The sequence below is a fragment of the Canis lupus genome, chromosome 7 (genome assembly GCF_048164855.1).
Source record: "Canis lupus baileyi chromosome 7, mCanLup2.hap1, whole genome shotgun sequence".
NCBI lineage: Eukaryota > Metazoa > Chordata > Mammalia > Carnivora > Canidae > Canis > Canis lupus.
The window spans coordinates 70,163,283-70,187,001 of NC_132844.1; the positions used below are offsets into that span (position 1 = coordinate 70,163,283).

At 41.0% G+C, this 23,719-nt stretch overlaps 1 protein-coding gene across 18 annotated transcripts in view; it reads left to right on the forward strand.

Moving 5' to 3' along the window:
- The window catches only part of LOC140637243 (HLA class II histocompatibility antigen, DO beta chain-like), a 40,578-nt gene that overhangs the window by 1,875 nt on the left and 14,984 nt on the right, over positions 1-23,719 (forward strand). For 14 of the 18 annotated variants that reach the window (XR_012034475.1, XR_012034476.1, XR_012034477.1 and 11 more), the window contains exons 4-11: positions 1,010-1,140; positions 1,420-1,625; positions 3,216-3,413; positions 3,568-3,696; positions 5,245-5,433; positions 5,576-5,749; positions 5,940-6,099; positions 6,454-6,590. Coding sequence is in view for 13 of the 18 variants with exons in the window: in XM_072833531.1 (XP_072689632.1) it covers positions 1,010-1,140; positions 1,420-1,625; positions 3,216-3,413; positions 3,568-3,696; positions 5,245-5,433; positions 5,576-5,749; positions 5,940-6,099; positions 6,454-6,590 (1,324 nt within the window). In the remaining 5 variants the exon portion in view is untranslated. Of the gene's footprint in view, positions 1-1,009; positions 1,141-1,419; positions 1,626-3,215; positions 3,414-3,567; positions 3,697-5,244; positions 5,434-5,575; positions 5,750-5,939; positions 6,100-6,453; positions 6,591-7,197; positions 7,910-23,719 lie in introns of those variants that run through there. The other 4 variants (XM_072833543.1, XM_072833542.1, XM_072833541.1 and 1 more) reach the window with 2 other exon arrangements.

Consider the following 23,719-nt stretch of genomic DNA (forward strand, 5'->3'; position numbering starts at 1 on the left):
GACATTCTCATTGGATAAAACCCACTCTTAACTTACACTGCACATACCCAGAGCTTCAAATGTATTAATACTCCCTTCTGGTCTTCTTGAAAGTGGCCCCGTCTTTTATTCCCACGAAGGAAACAATCAGTTTCCTAGGCTCCAAGCATCAGTATTGTTGATGCCTTTCTTTCTTTTTTTTTTTTCTTTCATTTTCTTTCTTTTATTTAAATTCAGTTTGCCAACATATAGTATAACACCCATGTTGATGCCATTCTGATGTTTAAACACTAGCCCCAATGGTTTCTGCTTTCAAGGTATTTCTCTTGCGGCTCTTTTCTGGCCATTCTCTCTGTGATTGCCGGAGTTCAAACCCTCCTCATTTTATGTCTGACTGTGCCAACAGCCTTCTAAACATAGAAACCATATTTGTGAAATACTTGCTTCTCTGCTTTCACATTTTTCCTTTAAGTTTTGCTGTAAAAATGGTTGGTCTAAGAGAAATCCTCAGCTCCAGGGACGGTAGAGATGAGGGAATAGCATGTCTCTGGGGCTCCAGAGAAGGGGTGGCCAAGGGAATTCATTGCTGCAATTCCTACAATAAAGTAGGAAGAAGGACTTTGGGGTGGGAAGGAAAGACACCAAGACAGAGGGGAAAGACTGGAGGGACAATCTGAAGAGATCAGATGGAAGCCAGCCATAGGTTGTTTCTCTTGATAACATCTCTTAATTTCTATTATAGTCTTCCCTATGTCTAGCATGGAGTGAGCTCCATAAAAACTCGTGAATTTGTACATGTCATGATTTTGTTCCCACATCCAGCTCTCCCTGGCCTGTTTCTCCTCCCTCTGTTTATTCCTGCCCCTCCCCTGTCTCCCTCTCTCTCTGCTTCTCTTCTGCCTCTCATGGTACACTTTCTCCAACCTTATATTTCTTTTCATTCTGTGCTTTCTCCTCTGCTTCTCTCGCTTATTCTCTCCTTCTCTGCACCTGTGTCCCCTTCTTCCCCCATCTCCTTCTTCCTCCACAGCTCACTGTGTGCTGGCTGCCGAGGGAGCTGCTTCACTTTCATCATGTCCAGAACCAATGTGCGGGTCCGGGAGCAGCTTTTCTCCTCCCTTCTGCGCCAGGACCTTGGTTTCTTCCAGGAGACTAAGACAGGTGGGGCCTGGAGTCCAGGTCTAGGATTCCCCTGGACAGTTCTTGTCCTTTAGTTACCTCCACCCATAAACAGCCTCTCTTCCCACCTGTACCCATGGTGCCAGGGCAAGGAGCTTCTGTGCTCTCTTTTGGGACAGGGGAGTGAGGTGGCCTCCACTGGTCTCTGCAAGTGAGGGGGGTGTTTGGAAGTGGAGGCTCTGTCAATGGGGAAGGTTGTGACGGGGAGTCCCTGGGGTTCTGCATTATACCTGGTTTCCTCACTGGCACTGTCCTCTACAGGGGAGCTGAATTCAAGACTGAGCTCAGATACCAAATTGATGAGCTGCTGGCTTCCTCTTAATGCCAATGTGCTCTTGAGAAGTCTGGTCAAAGTGGTGGGGTTGTATGGCTTCATGCTGAGCCTGTCACCTCGACTTGCCCTCCTCTCTCTGCTCAAGGTGCCTCTGGCAATAACTGCTGAAAAGGTGTACAATGTCCGCCATCAGGTATGTGGGGATGTTCGGGGATCCCTGTATAGTATTTGTCTTTTTGCGATTGGCTTATTACTTTGGTATAATGTCCTCCAGGTTCATCCATGTTGTAGCATGTATCAGAATTTTCTTCGTTTTTAAGGCTAATATTCCATGGAGGTATAGACCACATTTTGTTTATCCATTCTTCTGTTGCTGGACGCTTGGGTTGCTGCCACCTTTTGGCTCTTGTGAATAATTCTACCGTGAACGTGGTGTACAAATATCTGCTTGAGTCTCTGCTTTCAGTTCTTTTGGATAGATACCCAGAAGTAGAATTGCTGGATCTGACTGTAATTCTATTTTTAATATTTTGAAGAGCCACCAGTGTACTAGTTTTCACAGTGCCTGCACCATTTTCCATTCCCACTGGCAATACACAAGGGTTTCAGTTTCTTCACATCCTTCTCCAATACTTGTTATCTTCTGTTTGTTTCTTCTTTCTTACATTCCCCTGTAATTACTTAAGACTGGAGGTTTGTACTTTTTGACCACCTTCCTCCAATCAATCCCCTACCCCTGCCTATGGTCTCTGGTAACTACAAATCTGATCTCTTTTTCTATGATTTTTTTTTCTTCAGATGGCACATATAAATGAGATCATACAGTATTTGTCTTTCTGTCTGGCTTATTTCACTTAGTGTAATGCCCTCAGAGTCTATCCGTGTTGTTGTAAGTGGCAGGATTTCCTTCTTTTTTATGGCTGAGTGAAATTCTGTTGTATACATTTATGCACTGCTTTTTAAAGAATAATAGCGATTCTTATATTTTTGAGGTGATTTTTATTTCCACCAGGGTTTTGATTTGCATTTCCCTAACGTTCAACATCTTTTCCTGTGCTTGTTGGCCACTTTTGTATCTTTTTTGGAGAAATGTCTGTTTAAGTTCTTTGCTCATTTTTTAAAAATTGGGTTGTGTTTTATTTGTTGAGTTGTAGGACTTCTTTCAGTATTCTGGATATTAGCTCCTTATTAGATACCTGATTTGGAAATTTTGTCTCCTATTCTGTGGGTTTCCTTTTCTGTTGATAGAGTCCTTTGATACACAAATCTTCTTTAATCTTAACGAAGACCAATTTATCTGTTTTTTTTTCCCTCTTTGTTGCTTGTGCTTTGGGTTCATATCCAAGAAATCATCACCAAATCTAGTGTCATGAAGCTTTGCCCTGATGTTTTCCTCTAAGAGTCTTAGCTCTGGTTTAGGTTTTTGATCCATTTTGAGTGTCATTCCCACCTTGTCCCTGTCCCAGTTAGCTAGCTGTGGCTCCTTAGGAAAATTATCCCTTCTTTCTTCGTTCAGACAGTGAGGGTGGTGTGAATTACCTTAAATGAAGGAGCAGAAAAAGCCTGTATCCCCTGCCCTATCCAGCACTGAGAACTCATCATATTTTCTTTCCTCCCTCTCTTCTCATTAGTCTTTCTGGAAAGAAATGTGAGGAAGGAGGAAAGAGGACAGTTTGATATTTTTAGGTCAATGAGTGGAGCATCCCCAGGGCAGGGATGAGACATGGTGGTCTCCTGTCTTCTGCTACATCAGCCCCTTGCATCCCCTGGCCTGCTTTTGCAGGCAGTGCTTCGGGAGATCCAGAATGCTGTGGCAAAAGCAGGACAGGTGGTGCAGGAGGCAGTTGGAGGGCTGCAGACTGTGCGCAGTTTTGGGGCCGAAGAGCACGAGGTCTGTCTGTATAAGAAGGCGGTGGAGCGATGCCGGCAGCTGCGGTGGCAACGAGACCTGGAACATGCCCTCTACTTACTCTTTCAGAGGGTGAGAGGCTGGTGGCTGGCAGGAGGACCCAGTGTGGGGCAGGGGGAGTGATGGGAAACTTCAGGGCGTCCTGGGGACCCTGCTGCTCAGTGTGGTAGGAGTGGAGAAGGCAAAGAATGCAGACTCTTTCAGTGCCTTTCTTTTTGCCCTCCAGATGCTGCACTTGGGCATGCACGTGTTGATGCTGAATTGTGGACGGCAGCAGATCCAGGCTGGGGACCTCACCCAAGGTGGGCTGCTCTCCTTTCTGCTCTACCAGGAGGACTTGGGCCATTATGTGCAGGTGAGTCAGGAGCCTGGGCATACTCTTTTTTCCCCCATTTTTCTCTCTGGTGAGCCTTGAGCTTTATTTGCTCCCCTTAAAAATATAATACAAATGAAACAAAATCCCAACTGATTGTGTTATGGAGAACTTCAAACATATGCAAAAAGACCAGAAAACCTATAATAAGCCTGCATGTACCCATCACCTGCTTTAAAATTATCAACTCATGGCCAATCTATTTCAACTGTACCCCTACCCATATTATTTTGAAGCAAATTCAAGATACAGTTTTATCTATAAAAGCCTTGGTACATACATGTCTCTAAAACATAAACATTTAAAAAATATAGCCATGAAGCCCTTATCACACCAAAAAAGTTCAAAACAGTAATTCCTAAAATTTATCAAATACAGTGTTTATATTTCCACTTGTCTGATACATGTAACATATGTATACATTTATGCACTGCATATATTACACTTTATCTCTCTCATGTATGTCTGTGGTAGCATCAGCCATCAATGTTCATTGCCTAGATCCATTATTAGGGGTTGCAAGACAGGACACTTTACCATTCCTCCATTTATTCGCTGGAATACATCTATCCAGGAAAGGAGACTTCTCTTCATCCACTCTTTGGTAAACCAGTGGTACAGTCTGAGTAGGAAAGGTGGAATAGCATTTAGTTTTTTCCCTATATTTACCAGATTTCAAAAATAGTTACTTCATCTTGGTCTTTATTTTATAATTTTCCTAGATATTTGTGAGATGTCTTTTATGTATGGAGAACTGTGCTAGGTACTCTGTTGGCTGCAAAGATGAGGTGGGCACAGTGCCTGTTTTTGTTTTTGTTTTTTTTAAGATTTTATTTATTTATTAGAGACACAGAAACAGAGAGAGAGAGGTAGAGACACAGGCAGAGGGAGAAGCAGGCTCCATGCAGAGAGCCCGATGTGGGACTCGATCCCTGGTGTCCAGGATCACCCCTGGAGCAGAAGGCAGCGCTAAACCGCTAAACCACCGGGGCTGCCCACAGTGCCTGGTTTTAAGGAGCTCCCTGTCTAGTTAGGCAAAACAGAACTTACTGTGCACAAGTAATACAGAACAGTAATTGGAAGGTCTGGGGATAGAAGGAGCGCTGAACAGGAGTATGGACCTCTCTATCCTTTGTGTTGCAAATTGGCATACTGGGGTATTGAGTTGCCTTTATATTCCATCCAAATTGCACATTTAAGGGATCCCTGGGTGGTGCAGGGGTTTGGCGCCTGCCTTTGGCCCAGGGCGCGATCCTGGAGACCCGGGATCGAATCCCACGTCGGGCTCCCGGTGCATGGAGCCTGCTTCTCCCTCTGCCTATGTCTCTGCCTCTCTCTCTCTCTCTCTGTGACTATCATAAAAAACAAAAAAAAAACCAATTGCACATTTAAAGTAGGCAATCCTTTTTGGATGAGGGAAGGAGAAGCCTGGCTTGGGCAGAGTGTGGCCTGGGAGTGTGTGAAAGCTGGGGAGTTGGTTTCTGGTGAAGCAACATTTGATTAGCTGACTCCTTCAATTCTCTTTTCCAGACCCTGGTGTACATGTGTGGGGATATGCTCAGCAACATAGGGGCTGCTGAGAAGGTGTTTCAGTACTTGGAACGAAAGCCAAACCTGCATCCTCCGGGGACGCTGGCCCCTCCCACTCTGCAGGGCCTGGTGGAATTTCAGGATGTCTCCTTTGCATATCCCAACTGCCCTGACCAGTCTGTCCTCAAGGTGCCTGAAAGGGGCTACAAGGAGGGAATGTGGACCCGTGGCTCTCAGGCAGCAAGGCCTCTGAGAAGTTGATCTTACCTTTGACAGAGAGAGAAGGGTAGGGAACTGAGGTAAGCCTCTAACCCTTTCCTGGCCTTTCCAGGGGCTGACCTTCACCCTTCGTCCTGGCCAGATGACGGTGCTGGTGGGGCCCAATGGGTCTGGGAAGAGCACCGTGGCTGCCCTGCTGCAGAATCTGTACCAGCCCACCAAGGGGCAGCTGCTGCTGGATGGGAAGCCCCTCTGGCAGTATGAGCATGGCTACCTGCACCGACAGGTGGGTGGTCATAGAGGAGGAGGAGGGATAGAAGAAAGGAGGGAAGAAGCGTGTGCAGAGAGCATGGGAAGGGGGGGTCAGTGGGAAGAAACCCAAGGAGTCCACTCTGAGAGAGGTAGGCCAAGAGGAGAAGGGGATCCCTGCCACGGGGGTTGATGCGCAGTCCCATGCTCCCATCTCCTCTGCACAGGTGGCTTCAGTCGGGCAGGAGCCTGTGCTGTTCTCAGGTTCTGTGAGAGACAACATTGCCTACGGGCTGCAGAGCTGCAGTGACGAGAAGGTGCTGGCAGCTGCCCAGGCTGCCAACGCATCCAGCTTCATACAGGAGATGGAACATGGACTATATACAGGTAACTTCAGTCAGTGGAGGACCTGGAGCTGCTTCGTGGGGGCGCGGGTTGTGTCCCTGTGACTCTATCTGCTGTTTCCTTGCCCGATGTTTGGCTCCGACTTCCCCACCTTCTCCAGCACCAGAAGTTCTCAAGTTGCCCATCTGGTTTGTTCCTGACAGCCTCACAGCCATTGGTAGTAGTGTTCCCTCTCTGAGGGCAGCCTAGCAGGCCCTGTCCTCCCTGCCCCTGCTCTCTTGTGAGCACTCCTGATGGGTGCTAGTGGAACTGCTGGTGTGCACTTGTCCCTGCTCCTGGGGAGGATGCTGTCGAGGCCACTTGTGTCTGAGGAAAGGTATTTCTCGGTTTTCTCAGATGTAGGGGAGAAAGGGAACCAGTTGGCTGTGGGACAGAAACAATGCCTGGCCATTGCCCGGGCCCTCGTGCGGGACCCACGAGTCCTCATCCTGGATGAAGCCACCAGTGCCCTGGATGTCCAGTGTGAGCCCGCCGTGAGTACTGGTGTGGGAGGGTGGGGGCAGTGGGCGCCTGAGGAGCACCCCTGAAGGATCAGCCTACACAGAACTGGGCAGAGAGAAGATGAACGGCTCACTGGTGGAGGGTAATCACTGGTGGAGGGGTATCTGTGCTTCCCCGGGGGGCAGGGAGTGGAATGGAGGACATGGGGTGTGGAAACACCCTTCTTCCACAGCTTCTTTTACTACCTGCCTCCTGCAGTTGGACAGCTGATAGAGAAGTGCAGGGTAGACTCTATCATCTACTCTTCCTGACTTTCATCTTTCACACCTCCTTTACCTGATGCTACAAGAGATGGTGCCCAATTGGGATATGGTGCCCATCCTGTTCTTACCTTTCTTTTCTTTCTTTTTTTTTAAGATTTTATTTATTTACTTGAGAGAGCAAGAGTGAGAGGGAGAACATAAGCAGGGTGAGCACAGAGGGAGAGGGAGAAGCAGATTCCCTGCTGAGCAGGGAGCTGGGGCTTGATCCCAGGACTCCGGGATCATGACCTGAGCCAAAGGCAGATGCTTACCCAACTGAGCCACCCAGGTGCCCCTGTTCCTATCTCTCTGAGGTATTATGATCCTCCCTCTTCAGCTGCAGGATTGGAAATCTCATGGGGACCGAACGGTGCTGGTGATCACTCACAGGCTGGAGACTGTGCAGAGTGCTGACCAGATCCTGGTGCTCAGGGAGGGAGAGCTGCTAGAGCATGCACAGATCTTGGAGGGGCAAGACCTCTATTCCCGCCTGGTGCAGCAGCTACTGGAGGACTGAGGCCCCAGGGCTCTAGGGCCCTTCTCCTGGCCATCTGCATGATCCAGAGGAGCTTGTGCTCCGAGTTTCCCTGGGCTTGTGCCCCTGGATAGTTGCTCCTGGAGCTTGGGGCATGATGGAAGTTTGGACCACGTGTGCTCCTACCACGGCTGGCAGTCGAGGTGGGGAGAGGTGGTGGTGCTTTCTGTGTCCAAGAGCCTCATTTCCCTGGTGCTGCATAGTGTATTGTGGCATGATACATCTATTTAAAAATATTTTCCTTATTATGTAAATAGCACGTATTCATCAAGAAAAGTAAAACTAACCCTTGTTTCATTTCCCAGAGGTCGCTATAGCTACTATTTTGCCAGCTATCTTGTGTCTTATGTGTTCTTTGAGATAGATATTAGCCATTGTGACATAAATATTTGTGAGGTTGCCTTTCTGTGTCTTTCCCCATTCACACTGATGTCTGATATTTTGGAGGAGGCTAAGGTATGGAGGGGTAGAGCAGGTTCCTAATTAATAGTGTTAATAAAACATTAATAACATCTGTCTATAGAGTTTTCATGTGAATAGGAACTATGCTGAATGCTTTTCAGACATTTTAGTCCTTTTCCTCAACCCTGTGAGATTGGTTATCTCATCTTACAGACAAGGAAACTGAGTCTCAAAGAGATTAAATAACTTCCCAAGGTTACACAGTGGTGGAGTTGGAGTTGAATCTAGGCCTGACCCCTGAGTCCACAATCTTAACCAATAAATTATGTTGTATCATGTGTTCATAGTCTCGAATCCATAATCAGATCAGGCAAATAGCTCTGAAATCACTGCTTTCTCTCTAGTTCTGTTGTTATTATAACTTTCATTTAGTCTTAGACAATCTCATCTCCAAAGAGCCTTCCCCTCCATTGGTTCACCTCTTCTGGCCATTCTTTGTGAAGTCATTTTTCTTTCTAGCAGACACATAGGGCAACGTCACTTCTGTAACATCCTTCAAGTGTTCTTCATTCCTTTCTGCTCACATCTTCCTCAGAGCATACGAGGTTGTGCAGCTCACTTGCAGCACCCTTTCTGTTGCATTAAGCTCCAGCTGTGGTAAATTCCCTGCCCTCCTCATGTCTTTGTGCCTTTGCCTATGGTGTGTGCTTGCCATTTCTTGAACCACCCTTTCCGATTTACCCCAAGTCCTTCAAGACTGAACTCAGGGGGTCAGGTCTTCAAGGAAGCCTTTCCTGATCTCAGTCTGGAGAAAGTGTCCTCTCCAGGCTCTTCTATCACTCCGGGGTTTACCTCTTTCAAGGATTAAACTCTTTGTCTTCCCACCCCTCCGTTCTTTCACTAGACCATGAGCTCCTGGGAGGAAGGCCATATATCTTATTAAGCTTTATATCAACTACCTGACACAGGGCTCGATTCATAGTAGACCACACAAATTAGTAAAGCTTTTCAGTCCTCCCTTCACATGCCAACCACTGAAGATTCAAGGCTGTGTTCATTACTGCCTTTTGGGAGGGACTTACCTTTGAAGGTTCCTATTCTAGGAAAGAGAAAGTTTCACATTCCCAGAGACGGCAGGTACTTTCCAGTTCTCAAACGAACTAGCCAGAACTTCTGCTGTTTTGCTTTTTTTTTTTTTCCTGCTTGGCAACCCTTGGGAATAGGGTGGGGTCAGAGTAGGGAGCTTCTTATGCAGATCAACCTTTGCTTCAGTCTGCTTTTTGTGTCTTGAATATCACCTACCGTGAAATACCCACTTTTTTCTTTTCCTTCATTTTTTTTTTACTTTAAATTCAATTAATTAACATATAATATATTATTAGGTTCAGAGGTAGAGGTCAGTGATTCATTAATCTTATATAACACTCAGTGCTCATCCCATCATGTGCCCTCCTTCATGTCTATCACCTACTTATCCCATCCCCTCACCCATTTGGAGAGAGAGAAATCTGGCCTAATTCCTTCCCCCCTCAACCAAACGTCCTTCCTCTATGTATATGATGGGAATAATAATTCCTGTATCTCCCAGCCTAATGGAAACTGTTGCCCTCATGGAAGATGGTCTGTTAAAATTCTTTGATATCCTCAGTATAATGACACCCATAGACTCCTAATACTTTAAGCCCAGAAGGCATCTTAAAAGTAACATAGCAGTCAAATCTTACTTTACAAAAAGAGAAACTGGACTGAAATCGCATGGCTACTCAGTGATCGAGCTGGGAAGAAAACCCAGACATCCAGTGGGGCAGTTCAGAAAGATGTGGCAAATCTCAGGACCTTAAGGTCTGGAAAGTTGGTTACCTCAGGGAAATTCCTAAGTATGTCCTATATCAGGGATACATTCTGAAAATGTTCCCTGGAGGTCAAAGTGTGGAACTTAGGCAAATACCAACAAGTGTGCTCTGGTCCTGTAACCACAGATAATAGTAATCACCCTGCCTACCATCTAACACCATTTCATCTGTCCACCACTTAACTTCTCCTCCTTATGTACCTTTGTCATCTTTCCCATTAGGTCATATTTTATTCATTCCAAAGGAAGATATGAATGGAGAGGGGAAACCTTAGGAAAGTCTCATGGATTTCTTTGGAACTCCCAGATGACCTCCCACCCCATCTACTTTGCCCCATGTGGAAATAGTGTTGAATTCCAAGTCCGTTATGCCCTAGCTGAGTCGGATAGCCACTTGTAGTCCACATGGTAGTTGTGATTCAAGAGGAGGAAGAGTATAGTTGTCAGAATCTTGGAGAAGTAGGGAGTGAGGAAAACAAAGATCTTCCCAGTTTTTGGTGCCAAGTGAGCAATAAAAGCACCCATCTGATTGAGTCTGGTGTCCATCTAATGATCCTAGCAAATAGTAGGTTTTGAAACTAGAGTTTTATGTACTTATGAATTGTAATAACTTTAATGACAATAATCATTCAGGTACTATGCTAAGTGCCTGACATATATCTTCCTACTTTAAGATAATCCTAAGTGGCAGATATTACTGTATTAGTTCTGAGAATGAGAAAATGGAGATTTAGGCACTTTTACTAACTTGCCTGGGTCACAAAGCTTGGAAAAGATGGACTCTGCCCAGCTTTACTACAAAACTCCTCAAAAGAGTTACCTATACTCCCTCTATCTGCTTACTCTCCTACTATTCTCTTTTTAAAAGATATCATTTATGCAAATAAGCAATACACTAATGCGATTTAAAATCCAAAAGCCACAAAAAGGTATGCAGAGGAAACCCTCACTCCCATCCTTCTCGTGGTTTACCAAGACCCCTTGTATACACAACTCATGCGTAAGCCTTGTGTTTATCCTTCTAGGGAAATTTCATGTATATTTAAGCAAATATGTATATATGCTCTTGTTCCCTATTTTTACAAAGAGCAAGTCCTTAGATCCACTGTTCTGAACTTTATTTTTTACACTCAGAAATATATGGCTATATAGTATTCTATTTTATGGAAGTATCATATTTCATTTAGCTTGTCTTCTCCTATTGATGGGTAGTTGGGCGGTTGGATGTCCTTAGCTAATATAAGCAATGCCTTCTATAGACATTATAATACACATGTGCAAGAATATCCATAGGATCAAATTTTAAAGGGGGAGTTGCTGAGTCCAAGTGTATATACATTACTAATATTGATATATGTTGAAAAATTGCTTTTACTGAGGTTATATTCATGCACAGTTCCACCAGCAATATAAGTTTATCTGTTTCCCCATATTCTCACCAACACAGAGTGTTAACTTTTTAGATTTTGTCAATCTTACGGAAAGAAAGTGACATCATATGATAGTTGTCATTTGTTTTTCTTTTATTACCACATACATAAGGATACTAAATTCAGCAAGAAAAATTGGGACACAGGAAGCAAAGATGAGAAACACACACATATACAAAGCAACAGCAACAACAACTCATCTGCCTAAAATATGCATGAGGAATGAAAAATGTCTATAAAAATCACCAACAATTATGACTATTAAATTTAAGGACATGATGGAATGATCACAGCATGAGAATGAGGCAGATAAAGTAAAACATTCTAAAGTCTTTGTCTTGGGCAGCCCAGGTGGCTCAGCGGTTTAAGTGCCGCCTTCAGCCCAGGGATATGATCCTGGAGACCCGGGATCGAGTCCCATGTTGGGCTCCCTGCATGGAGCCTGCTTCTCCCTCTGCCTGTGTCTCTGCCTCTCTCTCTCTCTCTCATGAGTAAATAAATAAAACCTTAAAAAAAAATTAAGTCTTTGCCTTATTTGGAAGGAGGGTAGAGTTTAACTTCGGATATTGCTAATTTAGGCAGTGACGTTAAAAATGCAGGAGTAAAAATAAAGCTACCCTATGACCCAGCAATTGCATTACTAGGGATTTACCCAAAGGACACAAACATAGTGATCCAAAGGGGTACTTGCACCCGAATGTTTATAGCAGCAATGTCCACAACAGCCAAACTATGCAAAGAGCCCAGATATCCATTGACAGATGAATGGATAAAGAAGAGGTGGCATATATATAATGGAATACTACTCAGCCATCAAAAGAACAAAATCTTGCCATCTGCAACGACATGGATGCAACTAGATGGTATTATGCTAAGCGAAATAAGTCAGTCAGAGAAAGACAAATACAACAGGATTTCACTCAAGTGGAATTTAAGAAACAAAACAGGATCATAGGAGAAAGAAGGGAAAAATAAAATAGAATGAAAACAGAGAGGGAGGCAAGTCATAAGAGTCTTAACTATAGGAGATGAACTGAGGGTCACTGGAGGGAGATGGGTGGGGGGATGAGGTAATTGGGTGATGAGTAGTAAGGAGGCCACTTGATATGATGAGTGCTGAGTGTTATATGCAACTGGTGAATCACTAAATTCTACCTCTGAAACTAATAATGCAGTATATGTTAATTAAATGGAATTTAAATTTAAAAAAGTTTTAAATGTAAGGGTAACTCTTAACTAATATAATTAAAATTTAAAATTACTATGCCTGTAAGAGGAAAATAGAGAATACTTAAAAATGTAATCAATTTAATATGTGATGGAGAAAAAAAGGAAGCAAAGAAAGAGCATAACAAAATAGAAAACACAGTATTAGTAGAAGCAAATCCAGAAAATTTAGTAATCCCAATAAATAGATTAAATTTGAAGTTAAAAGAGGTTTTCAGATTGGATTACCAATACAGTTGTCCTGCTCTTATCTGTGGGGAATATGTTCCAAGACCTCCCAATGGATGCCTGAAACCACAGATAGTAACTGAACCCTATGTATACTTTGCTTTCCCCTTTATGGACACACCTATGATAATGTTTAATTTAAAAATTAGGCACAATAAGAGATTAACAACAGTAACTAAAAATAAAAGAGAACAAATATAACAATATACTGTAATAAAGGTTATATATTGCTTCTGTCTCTCAAAATATCTCATCTACTGTGCTCACCCTTCTTATGATGATGTGAGATGATAAAATGACTATGTGATGAGATGAAGTGAGGCAAATGATGTGAGCATGGTGACCTAGCATTAGACTACTGACCTTCTGACCTTCTGATGTCAGGAGGAGGATCATTGACTTGTGGGTGGCAATAACCATGTATCACTGAAGGTGAAGCAGTCAGTAAGGGGATCACAAAGTCCAGTTACACACTTCCCATTAATCACAAAGAAAACCTAAAGACAGGAAAAGGTTAAAATCAAAACATGCAATAAGATATAAACAATCAACACCAACAGAAGACAATGTTTGTAGTTACTTTGATACCTAGAAATGTAGTCTAACATCAAAAGAATTAGTAGAAAGATGATCATTGAATAATGTTAAGAAGTTACTAGAACATTATATTAAAACAGATCAGTTTACACGTAGCAAAAAATAGCACAAAATATACATACAAAATAGGTAGGAAAATATAGATGGAATTATAAGAAGAAATTGACAAACAAACTTATTTCTCAATAATTACAGATTAAATGGAAAAATGAGTAAGGATGTAGGATAAACCTATTGGTGACTTTGTCTATAATTATCCGGGAGTCTAAAATTATCTCACAAAATGGATAAGCCAAGTATTAGCATTTAGAACACATTAAGAGTACAAAGGTAAACACAAAAAAATGGAAAAGGAGAGGATTTAAGCTGTCAATTTTATGATGTTCATAACTAACAGAAACTAAAGAAAGAGGAAACTAAATGAAGAATAAAATTATCAGGACAATCCCAAAATATACACCTTTTAAAATATCTGAAAAACTGCAATTTAGAAAACACGAGGCACAATGAAAGATTTTCTAAAAAAAAAAAAAACTCATATAAATGGTATATTTAACAGAAAATAGTATCACTTACAAATCACAAATTACACTGAATATCTTTGCTAAAATTGCAAATGGGCTTAACTGATATATAAAATAAAAATCATTTTAGATTAGATTGAAAGAAAAACTACTGTTTGTAATATACAAAAAACACACCTAAGAGTGACTCAGAAAGTTTCATTTGTTTATTCAAAAAATAAAATCATGGGAAAGGCATAACAAAAGAATGCAAACAAGAAAGAAACAGAGGTAACAACACCATTGTTATAACAGGTGAAATTCAAACGGAAAAAATTGAGTGAGACAAGAAGGCACTTTTTAATGTAAAATGTAAAATTCATAATGAGTATATAAGAGCATAAGAGATGTGCATTTAAGTTCAGACAGCACATAAGTAACTCTCATTAACCTGAAATTAAGGGAGATACAAGGAAAACATTCAGAAATGTACTAATATTAGGTGACTTTAATTTGCTTTTCTCAGTGAACAAAAATAAGTATGATCACAGAAGATATTCCAACAGTATAAAATTAGATCTCATGGATCTATATTAAGACTTCTTCAGGATCCCTGGGTGGCGCAGCGGTTTGGCGCCTGCCTTTAGCCCAGGGCGCGATCCTGGAGACCCGGAATCGAATCCCACGTCGGGCTCCCGGTGCATGGAGCCTGCTTCTCCCTCTGCCTGTGTCTCTGCCTCTCTCTCTCTGTGTGACTATCATGAACAAAAAAAAAAAAGAAAAAAGACTTCTTCATTAAAAGTAGAGAATACATCTTTTCAAATTCCAGCAAAACATTAATGAAAATGGACTACATACTATGGTACAAAGAGCCCCAATAAGTTCCTAAAAGTAGAAATGATATAAATACTATTCTCTGACCATAATGGAACAAGCCAGATAACAATAAAAAAAAATCAGGAAAGAGAAATACTTTTCCACATAGAAACTTAAAGAAACTGTGTCTTTCTTGATCAGAGAGAAAAACAAACATGAAAAATTTCTAGAAGAATTATAATTAAAAATCATATATCAAAAGTCATGGGATATAGCTAAGGCAGTACTCAGCAGAGAATTCATGGACTTAATTGCTTAAATTGATTAAAGGAAAGAATGAAACCAAGATTAAGTGAAAAGAACAATACAATGAATCACAGGTCATAAAAATAAAAGCAGAAATTAAAGAGTTAGAAAATGGAAAAATAGAATAAATTCAAAAGCTTTAAGAAATTTCAGTAAAATAAACCACTGACAAACCTAATCAAGAAAAAGTAGAGAAAATAAAAAATGACAAGGACAAAATTAATACATGAACAGGGGAAAATTATAGATTACTTTGTTCAATTTTATAAAAATACACTTGAAAATTTGGATTAAATGAATTGTCTTGAAAAGTTTACCAAAACCAATCCCTGTAGAAGTAGACTATTTGTGGGATGCCTGGGTGGCTCAGTGGTTGAGTGTCTGCCTATGGCTCAAGGCATGATTCTGGGATATGGGATCAAGTCCCACATTGGGCTCCCTGTGGGGAGCCTGCTTCTTTCTCACTACCTATGTCTCTGCCTCTCTCTCTGTGTCTCTCATGAATAAATCAATAAAATCTTTAAAAAAAAAAGAGGTGGACTATTTGTATAGAATATTTCCAACGAAGAAACAGGAAAAATTGTAAAAGAGCTACCCCAGTAAAAGCTCCAGGTACAGATATTTAGGGCAATGCAATAAAGACTTTAAAGGAAAAAAAGAGAGAGAATTCTAATCCTAAATAAATGGTTCAAGAGCAGTAATTCCAACAGTATTCTTTTAGTGAAGTAAGTATAATATCAATGTTAAACTATGACAGTGCACAAAAATAAAAACTATAAATGAGAGACACCTGGGTGGCTCAGTTGGCTAAACAGCTGTCATCAGCTAGGGTCATGGTCCCTGGGTCCTGAGATTGAGCCCTACCTTGAGCTCCCTGTTCAGCAGAGTCTGCCTCTCTCTCTCTCTCCGTCTGCCTCTCCCCCAGCTCATGCTCTCTTGTGCACTCTCTCTCTCTCAAATAAATAGATAAAATCTTAAAAAAAAAAAAAACCGAGAGAACAAAAAACCTAAATGAATTTACTTATTAATATTGATACAAAAATTCTTAAAAATATTTACAATATTCTGTTTACAACAGAATCTAGCACAAGTTGGAAAAAAAACACCTCAAAATAGGGTTGAGTTTGTTTCACAGAGCCTTTTTAAAGTTCATAATATTATAATTTAGTGGATATTTCCTAAGAATAATGAGTTCAAATAAACAAATAAGCAAAACAAAATGCCACCAACATTCACTTTTCCAGCATAATGTGATAGACAAAACCATCCTAGGAGAAATACTGACACTAAAGCACAAATTAATACATTGGGTGGATCCACCCCGTCAGCAGTCATATCAAAGAAGAAGCTGATTAGACCCAGACTTTTGGTTCCTCATTCCCAAATGTATTCTTACTCACTAAGATCACAAATTTGCTTCTGGCACCCCAAATTCTTTTTTTAAAATTTAAATTCAATTAGCCAACATAGAGTACATCATTAGTTTCATATATAGTGTTCAAGAATTTATCAGTTCTGTATAATACTCAGTGCTCATTACATCACCTATCCTCCTTCTCAGCCAATTACCCCATTCCCCAGCTACCTCCCATTCAGCAACCCTCAGTGTGTCTCCTATAGTTGGGAGTCTCTCATGATTTTTCTCCCTCTCTAATGACTACCCATTCGGTTTTCCCTGAATGGTAGATTCCCTTCCCTTCCCCTGTGACTCCTGTGCTGTTTCTTATATTCCACATATGAGTGAAACCATATGATGATTGTCTTTCTCTGATTGACTTATTTCGCTCCTGTTCCATCCATGTCGATGTAAAATGGTAAGTATTTATCCTTTGTGATGGCTGAGTAATATTCCATCATGTGTATACACCACATCTCTTTTATCCATTCATATGTTTTTTTTTTTTATTTTTTTTTATTTTTTATTTTTTTAAATTTTTATTTATTTATGATAGTCACACACACACAGAGGGAGAGAGAGAGGGAGAGACATAGGCAGAGGGAGAAGCAGGCTCCATGCACCGGGAGCCCGACATGGGATTCGATCCCAGGTCTCCAGGATCGCGCCCTGGGCCAAAGGCAGGCGCTAAACCTCTGCGCCACCCAGGGATCCCATATCCATTCATATGTTGATGAACCTCTCAGCTCTTTCCACAGTTTGGCTATTGTGGACATTGCTGCTATGAACATTGGGGTGCAGGTGCCCATTGGATCACTACATTTGTATCTTTGGGGTAAATCCCTAGTAGTGTAATTGCTGGGTCATAGGGTAGCTCTATTATTAACTTCTTGAGGAACCTTCATGCTGTTTTCCAGAGTGGCTGCACCAGCTTGCATTCCCACCAGCAGTAGTAAGAAGGTCCCCTTTTCTCTACAACTTGACCAACATTTGTTGTTTCCTGTCCTATTAACCATTCTGACTGGTGTAAAGTGGTATCTCATTCTGGTTTTGATTTGTATTTCCCTGATGACAAGTGATGTGGAACATTTTTTCATGTGTCTGTTGCCCATTGTATGTCTTCTTTGGAGAAATATATGTTCATGTCCTCTGCCCATTTCTTTACTAGATTATTTGTTTTTTGGGTGTTGACTTTGATAAATTCTTTGTGGATTTTGGATACTAGTCATTTCTCTGATATGTCATTTGCAAATATCTTCTCCCATTCCGTAGGTTGCCTCTAAGTTTTGTTGACCGTTTCCTTTGCTGTGCAGAAGCTTTTTTTGATCAAGTCCCAAGAGCTCATTTTTGCCTTCGTTTCCCTTGCTTTTGGAGACGTGTCTAACAGGAAGTTACTGCAACCGAGAGCAAAGAGGTTACTGCCTGCATTCTCCTCTAGGATTCTGAAAAATTCCTGTCTCACATTTAGGTCTTTCATCCATTTTGAGTTTATTTTTGTATGGTGTAAGAAAGTGGTCCAGTTTCATTCTTCTACATGTGGCTGTCCAATTTTCCCAGCACCATTTATTGAAGAGACTGTCTTTTTCCCACTGGATACTTTTTACTGCTTTATTAAAGATTAGTTGACCATAGAGTTGAGGGTCCATTTCTGGGTTCTCTAATTCTGATCCATTGATCTCTGTGTCTTTTTGTGCACTAGTACCATGCAGTCTTGATGATCACAGCTTTGTAATAGAGCTTGAAGTCTGGCATTGCGATGCCACCAGTTTTGGTTTTCTTTTTAACCTTCCTCTGGCTATTTGGGGTTTTTTTTTTTGGTTCCATACAAATTTTAGGAATATTTGTTCCAGCTCTGTGAAAAATGTTGATGGTATTTTAATAGGGGTTGCATTAAATGTATAGATTGATCTTGGTAGCTTAGACATTTAAATAATATTTATTCTTCCAATCCATGAGCATGGAATGTTTTTCCATTTCTTTGTATCTTCCTCAATTTCTTCCATAGGTGTTCTATAGTTTTTAGTGTACAGATCCTTTACCTCTTTGGTTAGGCATATTCCTAGGTATATTATGAATTTTCAGTGCAATTGTAAATAGGATTGATTCCTTAATTTCTCTTTCTTCAGTCTCAGTGTATAGGAATGCAACTTATTCCTGTGCATTGATTTTATATCCTGCCACATTGCTGAATTACTGTATGAATTCTAGCAATTTTGGGATAGAGTCTTTTGGATTTTCCTTGTAAAGTATCATGTTATCTACAAAGAGTGAGAGTTTGACTTCTCTGCTGATTTGAATTTTTATTTCTTTTTGTTGTCTGATTGCTGAGGCTAGTACTTCTAGTACTATGTTGAATAACACTAGTGAGAATGGGCATCCCTGTCATGGTCCTGACCTTAGGGGAAAAACTCTGTTTTCCCCCATTGAGAATGATATTCACTGTGGGCTTTTAGTGATGGCTTTTATGATACTATGTTCCCTCTATCCCTACACTTTGAAGAGTTTTAATCAAGAAAGGATGCTGTACTTTGTCAAATGCTTTTTCTACATCAGCTGAGAGGATCATATGATTCTTGTCCTTTTATTAATGTGGTATATCATACATTGATTTGTGAATGTTGAACCACCCTTGAAGCCCAGGAATAAATTTCACTCGCTCTTGGTGAATAATCATTTTAATGTACTATTGGATCCTATTGGCTAGTATCTTGTTGAGTGTTTTGGCAACCATGTCATCAGGAACATGAGATCTTTGTCTGGTTATGGGATCAAGGTAATGCTGGCCTCATAGAATGAGTTTGGATGTTTTCCTTCCATTTCTATTTTTGGAAATAGCATCTGAACAATACATATTATTTCTTTAAATGTTCGTTAGAATTCCCTGGGGAAGCCATCTGGCCCTGGACTCTTGCTTTTTGGGAGGTTTCTCATTGCTCCTTCAATTTCCTTGCTGGTTATATGTCTCTTCAGATTTTCTATTTCTTCCTGTTTCAATTTTGGTGGTTTCCAGGAATGCATCCATCTATTTCAGAGTGCCTAATTTGTTGGCATTTATTTGCTCATAATATGTTTTTTTCTTTTTTTAAATTTTCTTTCTTTTAATAAATTAATTTTTTATTGGTGTTCAATTTACCAACATACAGAATAACACCCAGTGCTCATCCCGTCAAGTGTCCCCCTCAGTGCCTGTCACCCATTCACCCCCACCCCCAGCCCTCCTCCCCTTCCACCACCCCTAGTTCATTACCCAGAGTTAGGAGTCTTTATGTTCTGTCTCCCTTTCTGATATTTCCCACACATTTCTTCTCCCTTCCCTTATATTCCCTTTCACTATTATTTATATTCCCCAAATGAATGAGAACATATAATGTTTGTCCTTCTCCGATTGACTTACTTAACTCAGCATAATACCCTCCAGTTCCATCCATGTTGAAGCAAATGGTGGGTATTTGTCATTTCTAATGGCGGAGTAATATTCCATTGTATACATAAACCACATCTTCTTTATCCATTCATCTTTCGATGGACACCGAGGCTCCTTCCACAGTTTGGCTATTGTGGACATTGCTGCTATAAACATCGGGGTGCAGGTGTCCCGGCGTTTCACTGCATCTGTATCTTTGGGGTAAATCCCCAACAGTGCAATTGCTGGGTCGTAGGGCAGGTATATTTTTAACTGTTTGAGGAACCTCCACACAGTTTTCCAGAGTGGCTGCACCAGTTCACATTCCCACCAACACTGCAAGAGGGTTCCCCTTTCTCCGCATCCTCTCCAACACTTGTGGTTTCCTGCCTTATTAATTTTCCCCATTCTCACTGGTGTGAGGTGGTATCTCATTGTGGTTTTGATTTGTATTTCCCTGATGGCAAGTGATGCAGAGCATTTTCTCATGTGCGTGTTGGCCATGTCTATGTCTTCCTCTGTGAGAAGTCTCTTCATGTCTTTTGCCCATTTCATGATTGGATTGTTTCTTTGGTGTTGAGTTTAATAAGTTCTTTATAGATCTTGGAAACTAGCCCTTTATCTGATACGTCATTTGCAAATACCTTCTCCCATTCTGTAGGTTGTCTTTTAGTTTTGTTGACTGTATCCTTTGCTGTGCAAAAGCTTCTTATCTTGATGAAGTCCCAATAGTTCATTTTTGCTTTTGTTTCTTTTGCCTTCGTGGATGTATCTTGCAAGAAGTTACTGTGGCCGAGTTCAAAAAGGGTGTTGCCTGTGTTCTCCTCTAGGATTTTGATGGAATCTTGTCTCACATTTAGATCTTTCATCCATTTTGAGTTTATCTTTGTGTATGGTGAAAGGGAGTGGTCTAGTTTCATTCTTCTGCATGTGGATGTCCAATTTTCCCAGCACCATTTATTGAAGAGACTGTCTTTCTTCCAATGGATAGTCTTTCCTCCTTTATCAAATATTAGTTGACCATAAAGTTCAGGGTCCACTTCTGGGCTCTCTATTCTGTTCCATTGATCTCTGTGTCTGTTTTTGTGCCAGTACCACACTGTCTTGATGACCACAGCTTTGAAGTACAACCTGAAATCTGGCATTGTGATGCCCCCAGCTATGGTTTCCTTTTTTAAAATTCCCCTGGCTATTCGGGGTCTTTTCTGATTCCACACAAATCTTAAAATAATTTGTTCTAACTCTCTGAAGAAAGTCCATGGTATTTTAATAGGGATTGCATTAAACGTGTACATTGCCTGGGTAACATTGACATTTTCACAATATTAATTCTGCCAATCCATGAGCATGGAATATTTTTCCATCTCTTTGTGTCTTCCTCAATTTCTTTCAGAAGTGTTCTATAGTTTTTAGGGTATAGATCCTTTCCCTCTTTGGTTAGGTTTATTCCTAGGTATCTTATGCTTTTGGGTGCAATTGTAAATGGGATTGACTCCTTAATTTCTCTTTCTTCGGTCTCATTGTTAGTGTATAGAAATGCCACTGATTCCTGGGCATTGATTTTGTATCCTGCTACGCTACCAAATTGCTGTATGAGTTCTAGCAATCTTGGCATGGAGGCTTTTGGGTTTTCTATGTAGAGTATCATGTCATCGGCGAAGAGGGAGAGTTTGACTTTTTCTTTGCCAATTTGAATGCCTTTAATGTCTTTTTGTTGTCTGATTGCTGAGGCTAGGACTTCCAATACTATGTTGAACAGCAGTGGTGAGAGTGGACATCCCCGTCTTGTTCCTGATCTTAGGGGAAAGGCTCCCAGTGCTTCCCCATTGAGAATGATATTTGCTGTGGGCTTTTTGTAGATGGCTTTTAAGATGTTGAGGAAAGTTCCCTCTATCCCTACACTCTGAAGAGTTTTGATCAGGAATGGATGCTGTATTTTGTCAAATGCTTTCTCTGCATCTAATGAGGGGATCATATGGTTCTTGGTTTTTCTCTTGCTGATATGATGAATCACATTGATTGTTTTACGAGTGTTGAACCAGCCTTGTGTCCCGGGGATAAATCCTACTTGGTCATGGTGAATAATTTTCTTAATGTGCTGTTGGTCCTATTGGCTAGTATCTTGTTGAGAATTTTTGCATCCATGTTCTTCATTGATATTGGTCTGTAATTCTCCTTTTTGGTGGGGTCTTTGGTTTTGGAATTAAGGTGATGCTGGCCTCATAGAACGAATTTGGAAGTACTCCATCTCTATCTTTCCAAACAGTTTTAGTAGAATAGGTATGATTTCTTCTTTAAACGTTTGATAGAATTCCCCTGGGAAGCCATCTGGCCCTGGACTCTTGTGTCTTGGGAGGTTTTTGATGACTGCTTCAATTTCCTCCCTGGTTATAGGCCTGTTCAGGTTTTCTATTTCTTCCTGTTCCAGTTTTGGTAGTTTGTGGCTTTCCAGGAATGCGTCCATTTCTTCTAGATTGCCTAATTTATTGGCGTATAGCTGTTCATAATATGTTTTTAAAATCGTTTGAATTTCTTGGTGTCGGTAGTGATCTCTCCTTTCTCATTCATGATTTTATTAATTTGAGTCTTCTCTCTCTTCTTTTTAATCAGGTTGGCTAATGGTTTATCTATCTTATTAATTCTTTCAAAGAACCAACTCCTGGTTCTGTTGATCTGTTCCACAGTTCTTCTGGTCTCGATTTCATTGAGTTCTGCTCGAATTTTAATTAACTCTCTTCTTCTGCTGGTCATAGGGTCCATCTGCTGTTTTTTCTCTAGCTCCTTTATGTGTAAGGTTAGCTTTTGTATTTTAGTTCTTTCCAGTTTTTGAATGGATGCTTGTATTGCGCTGTATTTCCCCCTTAGGACTGCTTTTGCTGCATCCCAAAGATTTTGAACGGTTGTATCTTCATTCTCATTAGTTTCCATGAATCTTTTTAATTCTTCCTTAATTTCCTGGTTGACCCTTTCATCTTTTAGCAGGATGGTCCTTCACCTCCACGTGTTTGAGGTCCTTCCAAACTTCTTGTTGTGATTTAGTTCTAATTTCAAGGCATTATGGTCTGAGAATATGCAGGGGATGATCCCAATCTTTTGGTATTGGTTCAGACCCGATTTGTGACCCAGTATGTGGTCTATTCTGGAGAAAGTTCCATGTGCACTTGAGAAGAATGTGTATTCAGTTGAGTTTGGATGTAAAGTTCTGTAGATATCTGTGAAATCTATCTGGTCCAGTGTATCATTTAAAGCTGTCGTTTCTTTGGAGATGTTGTGCTTAGAAGACCTATCGAGGGTAGAAAGAGCTAGATTGAAGTCACCAAGTATAAGTGCATTATTATCTAAGTATTTCTTCACTTTGGTTATTAATTGGCTTAAATATTTGGCAGCTCCCACATTCGGGGCATATATATTGAGGATTGTTAAGTCCTCTTGTTGGATAGATCCTTTAAGTATGAGATAGTGTCCCTCTTCATCTCTCACTACAGTCTTCGGGGTAAATTTTAGTTTATCTCATATAAGGATGGCTACCCCTGCTTTCTTTTGAGGACCATTTGAATGGTAAATGGTTCTTCAACCTTTTATTTTCAGGCTGTAGGTGTCCTTCTGTCTAAAATGAGTCTCTTGTAGACAGCAAATAGATGGGTCCTGCTTTTTTATCCAGTCTGAAACCCTGCGCCTTTTGATGGGGTCATTAAGCCCGTTCACGTTCAGAGTTACTATTGAGAGATATGAGTTTAGTGTCATCATGATATCTATTCAGTCCTTGTTTTTGTGGATTGTTCCACTGAAGTTCTTCTTAAAGGGGGATTTTAAGAGTCCCCCTTAAAATTTCTTGCAGAGCTGGTTTGGAGGTCACATATTCTTTCAGTTTCTGCCTGTCTTGGAAGCTCTTTATCTCTCCTTCCATTTTGAATGAGAGCCTTGCTGGATAAAGTATTCTTGGTTGCATGTTCTTCTCATTTAGGACCCTGAATATATCCTGCCAGCCCTTTCTAGCCTGCCAGGTCTCTGTGGAGAGGTCTGCTGTTACCCTAATATTCCTCCCCATAAAAGTCAGGGATTTCTTGTCTCTTGCTGCTTTAAGGATCTTCTCTTTATCTTTGGAATTTGCAAGCTTCACTATTAAATGTCGAGGTGTTGAACGGTTTTTATTGATTTTAGGGG